An 8122-nucleotide genomic window follows, 5' to 3' on the forward strand; every position below is an offset into this window, starting at 1 on the left:
GTAGGAAGGTATTATAAAAATGAGGGTAATCAGTTATAATCACTCACACACACACACACACACACACACACACACACACAACAAAAAAAAACAAAACACTCACTTAACATCTATCAACTAATGGATGGGTATTTGTTAAGACAGTAAACTAGCTGAACTGGCCACACAGAAAAGTTGTGGAATTTCCTTTGCTGAAGGAACAGGTTAGACAGACAGTTATGTACAGTACAGGTACATGGGGTCCAGCCTTGGGGCAATTTAGGTAAGCTTTGAGATCCTTTTCAGATCTATATCCCAGCAATTGCTGCTGTCATGCCTGTTAGACTCACAAGTCTTCTGGGGTCTTATCAGAAGAGGTGAACACAGGAAGCAGGTTTAGGATTATAAAGCAGACCAAGAGTGAGCAAACACATTTGAGCACAATCAGTGCTCTTTCAAGCTACAGCTGATGGACAGAGTCTCCTTTAGACATCTGCTTTATCTGTTCTACTTGCTAATGTGTCACTACCCAGACTCATTTCGAGATGCAAGGTGGCTGTATAGTTTGGCATAATGACTTGAGACTGAAGGTTTAGATCACTAAATTTGCAACCTTTTCTAGCTGGAAAAATGCAAGTGGAGTAAATGGGAATGTGTGTTTTGAGATACCATTTTTCCAACCCTTAGGGTTTTAGGTTTAAGGACTCATGCATATATATATGCGCATGAGTCCTTAAACCTAAAACCCTAAGGGTTGGAAAAATGGTATTAAATGCTAATCAAGCAGGTAGGTCTTTTTTTTTTTAATGTAAAAAGTTTAATTATAAAATAAATAGAATTCCTTAGTTTTACAATATATTAAATATTAAATACAGTAATAAATATTTACAGTGCAGTGCAAAAATGTCTGTACAATTGTACATAATTAAATTTGCATTTTACATATTTGCTCAGCATTTCCTATTAAACATTTAAAATAAGTTAGAGGCATGCATAGTTTCAAGAGAACCTGTCAAAGTCAAGTAATGCTTCTGCATGGAAATTTCTCAGAGCCATAAAGATACTAAAGGTCAAAGAATTTTAAAAAGGGCAGGTTTAGAAAACAAAAATTAGAGATTTTGCACATAAAAGGAAAAGCACAGTATGCACCTTTATGTCAGATGCCATTGCTGACTGAACGTGAGTATATGAATCAAGTTCTCCTCCTACAGAAAGTGGGATCTGTTACAGAAATAAGAGAAAAAACCCTCATCTTTAAAACTTGAAGGTAAATCTTTTTTGTTTAAAGGTTTAGCTGAAAGTACTAGCATCTAGAAAGTCCAGACTTTCCTCCTTGGCAAAGAGATGAGAGGTTTTCTATAGCTCTAGGAAGAAAGTGGATGTTCTCCAACAAGAACTAAAGAACACCCAAAAGTTTAGTATTTTTTCTACTTCTAGAGTACCAGCACTTTCCTTAAAGCTGAAAGCAGGGCAGGGTAGTATCTTAAAGATGAACTCATTCAGACTAACACGGCTAACCACAGTTCTTTAAATTGATTATCCCAAAGACAGAGACCGATTTGCTCTCCTTGACTTAGTCATGAAGCTGATAAACCTTGGATTTCTCTTTTCAGGACTGCTTTAGTTTTAGATTGAGATGATCTAGTTCAGACTCAGCCCTGCAAACAGATAGGCACAACACTATTTATTTCCCCACAGTGGAGCTTAGTTGCTTTTAAAGTGCTTAAAGGATTTGGACCCAAGTGCTCTTATTGAGAAAATATTCAGCAAAACATTTGGAATAGACGAGCAAAGAAACAGAAATCAGATTCCAACAGACATGTCATGGGTGAAAGGGACCACATTGTTATAGTCAGTGGTCTGTGGCAAAAAAAAAAAAATTTAACTGAAGCTCGACTTGCCTTCTCTTTTGTATAACTGTGGGGTAAGGGGGAATGCAAGGGAAAGGAAGCCTTCTCGCCTTAGACTCATAGAAGTTGTGATCTTCTTTAGAGCACTTTTCCACAGCAGGACTTACTGAAGAGATTTTCAGCAATAAATAGCAGGAGAAAAGGAGAGTAGTCTGGGTAACAGCAAAAAGATATTAGTCTTGTATCACTGACTGGATACAACCTAGTGACAGCAGCTCCCAGGCACTTTTGACAGTGGAGCATTTAACTTTCTAAGTGCAGCATCCTCCGTATTGGGTGGCCAGGGTAGAATGGCAATAACCCACCCCAGCTAGCCTCTCAGCAGCAAATAGCTTTTCAATGCCCCCCTACAGCATCCTTCATGTTGATCAAGAGGGGCCTGATGGTAGTGGCTCAAGCAGGCTTGAATACTGGCCATCTGATGTACACCTGCAGGAAGGTGGCACTTCGCAGCCATGCCAACAGCCACTTCAGATTCATGTTCTGTAAAAGGACAGGAACCACATTTTAAAAAGGCATTAGAGTTATGATTACAGCCAACTGCATTATAGTTATATAACAGTGCTCTTATTGCTTTCCAAGCATTTGGGGACCTTTTATAAGTTTGCATATAAAGTAACTGTCCAAGAAACTTTGAGGAACATTGACTTCTGCCCCCTTCACTCCCAACTGAAGTCAGCATTTAACAGGTCCAAAGTAGAAGCTCCCAGTTGGTAGTCAGAGTCAAACTAGACTTAACAGAATTCATAAAAGCTAGAAGGACTGATCCCCTATGCATTTGGGCTTGGAATCAGTCTTTTCAATGTCACCATTGTATCAATACTAGTTAGGAGTGAGCTACATATGCCAGGAATCACTGGCTCAGTAGCTAGGTATCATATATTAGTGAAGGAGAGCAGGCTCTGGATCTTAAGACAGATGGCTTACTACATTAGAAGGAAATTCATTTTTAAAAGACATTTAGGTGGCCCCATAAAACTGGATGGTTCAAAATTGAGAAATCAAGTCACTAGGTAACAGCAAGATGGGCTTGACAAGGTTTTGCCATACTACAACATGCAAGGAAGTTTTATAAAACTCATTTTTATGAGAATGTCTGGCACCTAGTGAATACATGCTGGGAGGTCAGCCCTCTAACAGGTGACAGAGTTGGCACCACTGTTCAGTACAGCTAAACACGCTTCCACAGGAAGTGCTTTCTTCAACTAGTTAGATGCTACTTAATCTCCCTAAAAATCAAAGGCTTAGTAGAAAAGTGAACAACAGAAGAGTTCTTCATAGCCTCTGATTCCTTCCAAACATACTGCTTCTTCTCTTGCAATTCAGTGCTAGTTTTTGGCTTCAGAGCAGCAGGAATTTCTGTACTTAAAAGAATCTAGAGGGATCAGCATGCTACAAGGTCATTCACTTGTGGACAGTCTTTCAAAGTCTTTCCATCTCTGCAAGGGATGCGAGAGGCAGGGAAAGTTATACAGTTATCCACAACGACCTCTATAGGCTGTTCTAGACTGATTCACTTTCTTGCTCACTGTAAGTTTCTGTTTTACACAAGTCAGCATGTAAGTGTTTTGTGAAGGGTGCCAGCTTCTCTCACTGAACCAATGCCTACAATGAATGTTCCGTACCAGCTTTTTCCTTTATACACCAACATGGCCATTTCTGTTCTCTTTTCTAAGCTTTTTCCTTTCCTCCTTTTCTTCATATTGAGGACACTTCTTCTTGACCCTGTGGAACAACAACAACAACTTATGGCACATTCTACATTTGTCTGTTGGTATCAGTTCTTGCTTGTTGCACTCTTATGATTCCACTCCTCTCCCACCTCCCCAGAGTATATGCTCTGCCCTACACATTCAGGCTGGGGTTCAAAGAGTCTGCATCTTAAATGAAAAATGAGGTCTTTCGTCTAGGCACTCTCCACCTCCATACAGACACCACAATCCCAACACAAGTCCAGGTATAAATCCATCAAGTCTACTTCAAAGAGATACCTGGAATGTTACTCCATGGAGCCAACTGCTTCACAAGAAGCAATTAAACATCACTGGTCTCATTTAGAAGTTCTGTTATCAACTCAAGCCAGTGGTAGCTTAAAGAACAGAAGTTGGGGATCTAGACTCTGAACCTCCTGAGCCACAATTTTATGTGGCTTCCATATTATTTACACTATCCAATGTTCAAAAGACCCTATGGTTGATGCAATATATGGCATTAGTATTTTTCAAAGCACTTTGACACCAAGTGTTGTTACTTGATCACTGACTTGTCACAGGGGAGCTAAGGATGAAGTCTGTTTCCAGTCTAACAGAGCTACGAACACGTATAATTTTCACCTATATCAAGATTATGCATAAGTTTAAACTTCTAGAAAACCCCAAAGCCTGAAAACTATGCTAACAGTCCTTTTATTCCCCTATACACACACTTTATATTATTCAGAATTGTAATCACCTTGGTAATGCTTTGGAAAATATGAATTGCTCTTTGTACTCATGCAATATGTGAAAAGTACATCATCACCATGTTGCATGCAACAATACTTTAAACCAAGCATGTCAACAGCATACCTTAAACTGAAAATGTAAATGTTAGGCAATAATAGACAAAAATGGACACACCTTTTTTCCTGAAATGCAAGAGGTACAGCATGTACCCAATTCAGTTATTATACAGCATAGTTTGCCAAGAACTAAAATTAGACTAAATCTCTGAATTTAGTCTACATCATCTCAAGCTGCAGTACTGTTACTGGTTCTGAACCCAGAACCTCTTAGCAGCTTTAATCTTCAGAAGATAAGTAAAATACATATTTTTAAATAAAATGTGGTCTCTGTTCCCCAGTATTACATACCAGTTCACTACAAGCCACAGGGTTTTAGGGGAGACATAAGCTGGCTTTGTTGGTGTTGGTGCCAAGATCTGTTTTCTCACAATTTATTTCTAGTGGTTACCCACATTTGTGGTGTTCCAGGCATTACAACTGGTTGCCTTTTGTCATCCTAGAACAGCGTTTCTACACCTGTACTGATAAGGCCAAAGACTTTGGATGACTAGTTGTATCCCTCTGTTTAAGTGGCCACTACTTATGCTATTGATTCAAAGCCAGAAGTGCGTTGAGAGAAAGTTAAAGCAATTTTCCTTCAGGACATCTGTGTCCATAAGATGCAATTTTGCAGCCATTAATAAAGTCAAGCTTTGCCCATAAGAATTATACTAAAGGACTACAGAGATGTCAGCTGAACTAGTTAAAATGTTAATATGTCACCTCACATACAATTTGGGCTCTAGCTGGGACAAGGATTTGTTAGAGATTAGATAGAAGTGTCATGGTCTGCCCACTCTACCACAAAATCTCCACTGCCTTTTTCCAAGTTAGATTCATCCACAAACATGGGGTTGATCTTTCTACTTGTAACGAGCACCAAGTTGGACTGTTAGCACCTTAAAGCATCCCTTCTCTTCCCCTCGATTGGACTGGAGTTATACATTATAGCCATGCAAGAGATTCACATACATCAGCCAATAAAGTCATTGAAACCCTAGGCCTTTTGTGGGGGCTGGTATCATACTGTGCAGGCTACGATTAAAATCAGACAGACACTGGGAAAGAGTGATACTTACTGCGTTATTAGATATATGACAACAGCAATGAAGCTGATGCTTGAAAGTACAACAGCTACCACCACCAATATAGTTTTTGAGTAGTCGCTGGTGTTCTTTCTTGTCTGACTCTTCATTGACTGCTCCCCACAGCGTTCACCAAAGTAATCTTGATTACACCTGGGGGAGGGAAGGGGGAAAAGATGCATACATTAAGATCAGTATTCAAATGCCAAATAAAGCACCCAAAACCTGTGAGAAGGAAAAACATACCCATTAAAAACAAACCAACCAACCAACCAACCCACCCTTGACATTTTAGTGACATACTGCCTCTTCTGGAACTAATGCCCAGGCTGGCAACTGCTTTATCCCAAAATTTGGGAGAATTAGAATAAGTTGAGACCAGTTTAGGTGTGATGTTCCAAGAAGCCATGCTCCCCCCACTTTAAAAAAAAAAAAAAATGTGACCAATAAATCAGTTCAGCAGCTTAAAATGATGGTGAGATTTATATTTACATGGCTGAAATTCCCTCAGCTGAAACAGTGTAATAAGCTGAACCAGAATAGGATGGTGTCGATCTTTCTCTCGAAGCGTTCAAATTCACATTGCCTTTAGAAACTTTGAGCATAACTTACTTGCATGTTACAGTTTGAAGGTCCTCTAGGTATATGCATTCACCATGGATGCAAAAGTTTTTGTATTCCATTTCACATGGAGTCCCTTTCTTCTTTTTGTTCTTTTTCTTTTTATTTCTTCTCCTTTTTGGCTTACCAGAAACCTTCTTTTCACTCTCCTTTGTTTGCTTAGGTTTAACCACAGGTTCAACTAAAGGAGCAAAAAAAACGTAAATAAGGTTAGACAGAGAACAAACTTCAGCCCATCACTGGCAACAGCTCCCATCTTCAGTGTGATATTAGAAGATTCAGAGCTTACCATAGCAGAAGGGAGTAGAAAGAGAGTCTTGAAAAAAGAAAGGGAAGTACATGTATGCAAATGAATGTCTAGTTATGGCTTTCTGGAGAGCCTATTTCACTTAGTCCCAAAAGTGCAGCCCTATAGAAAAACAATGGCAGGGTTTAAGCAATAGCACATCATTTCACAAGGGTAGTAAGTTTAAGTTGCTATAAACACTTATCACACTCGGAAGAGACAATGCACTTGCTCTATCAGCTTAGATAATCACATTGGCCCAAATCTTCCTCTTGCCTTCACATGAATTCAGTTATTAGGCTACCATAATTCAGCCTACTTGAAACAAAGTGAATCATCCATTGCCTTCAACCCTTCCATATTCACATTAGGTCACCAAGTTGGTTTAGGTCACTCTAGAGGCAGAATCTGACCCAGTACCTGATGATCTCATCCCACAAGGTTATTTGCATTTTATCAACATATATCCCAGACATATCCTTGAGCAGTAGCACAGTTTGCATACAGCTACTCTTACTTGGCACCTCACAACTGATAAGAACTGTAGAACTGATGTTCTACAGAGGTTTTGCTCCTTGCTTAGGTTCTGAGGAAAGCCTAGTTACCTTAGCAAAACAGTCAGCTATAACTTAGTAGTTATTCAGCAGTACTCACTAGTTGCCTCAAGTATAGAGAGCATGCATGTTCTGGCATAATATGGAACAAATTCATGGAAAAAAAAAAAAACCTCTAAAGCTATGAAGTTACCTTTAGTCATCAAAACTAGACAATCTACTCACCCATGAGCTTGACAAGTGGTTTTAGAGTCGACTACATCCTTGACAAACCCATTTGATTAGTGTTGTAAGGCAACTGACAGCCAATTCTAATAGAGGCTAGATCAGTGGTCACCAACCAGTTGATCTTGATTGACTGGTCAATCACAGAGCCTCTAACAGTTGATCTCAGTCTAGAGGCTCTATGACTGGGAGCTGCAGGACATGTGGCTGGGCTGAGCCATGTCCCCTGCCATCAGAGCTGGGCTGGGCTGGGCGAGTGGGGTCAGAGCCCGGGCAGCTTGTCTGGGGGTGAAGGGGTACAGTATATCCTGGGGTGCCAAAAAGTGATCTTCACCATAAGAAAGTTGGAGACCGCTGGGCTAGATCAATGCCCCTCAGGCAGAGACTAGAGTTGTCTATTTGGAAGATTTTCACCAGCAAGCCCTATACCTTATCTTGAGATCTTAAGCCACATTGGTCACATATTAATTACTAAATAAATCAATCATCTTTTGCTAGGAGAAGTCAGACTGAAATTGTACAACTTGTGTTTGTAGGTGAGCTGAATGTAGCATCTACACTTAGGTTTCCTTTCTCTAAAAGAAAGCTCTGAACTTAGTCACTGTATAGCTGACACCCCCTTTCCAGTTAACTTTAGTCAAAGTAGGCCAATTATCTTGATCAAATATAGAGCCAACTTTCATGCCTTAGTTTAGGGAGCTGCCCGTTAGACAACTCCTCCTTGGCTTTAAGGAGGAACTACAATTTTTGTGGGCTATTTTTTTTTCCCCAACGTAAGTATCTAAGCTCCAAGTCCTTCTAAAGCTGTCCAAGGCTCTGAAGATGCATTGTTAAGGAAAACCTATGCCAGATAGCCATACACTCAAGCTTGCTATACTGTCTCTGGAATAACTAGGAAGTAGTATGTGGTCCACTCAAAG

General features: G+C 39.9%; 1 protein-coding gene across 3 annotated transcripts in view; it reads right to left on the reverse strand.

The window, feature by feature from the left end:
• Positions 1–872: 872 nt before the first annotated feature.
• Positions 873–8122, reverse strand: part of AREG (amphiregulin) — a 14584-nt gene continuing 7334 nt past the window's right edge. Inside the window, exons 3-6 of one of the 3 annotated variants that reach the window (XM_019516739.1) lie at positions 6129–6318; positions 5511–5669; positions 3515–3614; positions 873–2372 (exon numbers count right to left, since the gene is read on the reverse strand). In XM_019516739.1, coding sequence (XP_019372284.1) covers positions 3527–3614; positions 5511–5669; positions 6129–6318 — 437 coding nt within the window. In that variant the 3' untranslated portion in view covers positions 873–2372; positions 3515–3526. Of the gene's footprint in view, positions 3615–5510; positions 5670–6128; positions 6319–8122 lie in introns of all 3 variants that reach the window. The other 2 variants (XM_019516740.1, XM_019516738.1) reach the window with 2 other exon arrangements.

Source organism: Gavialis gangeticus, unplaced genomic scaffold (genome assembly GCF_001723915.1).
Source record: "Gavialis gangeticus isolate Ggan-Ray unplaced genomic scaffold, GavGan_comp1, whole genome shotgun sequence".
NCBI classification, from domain to species: Eukaryota; Metazoa; Chordata; order Crocodylia; family Gavialidae; genus Gavialis; species Gavialis gangeticus.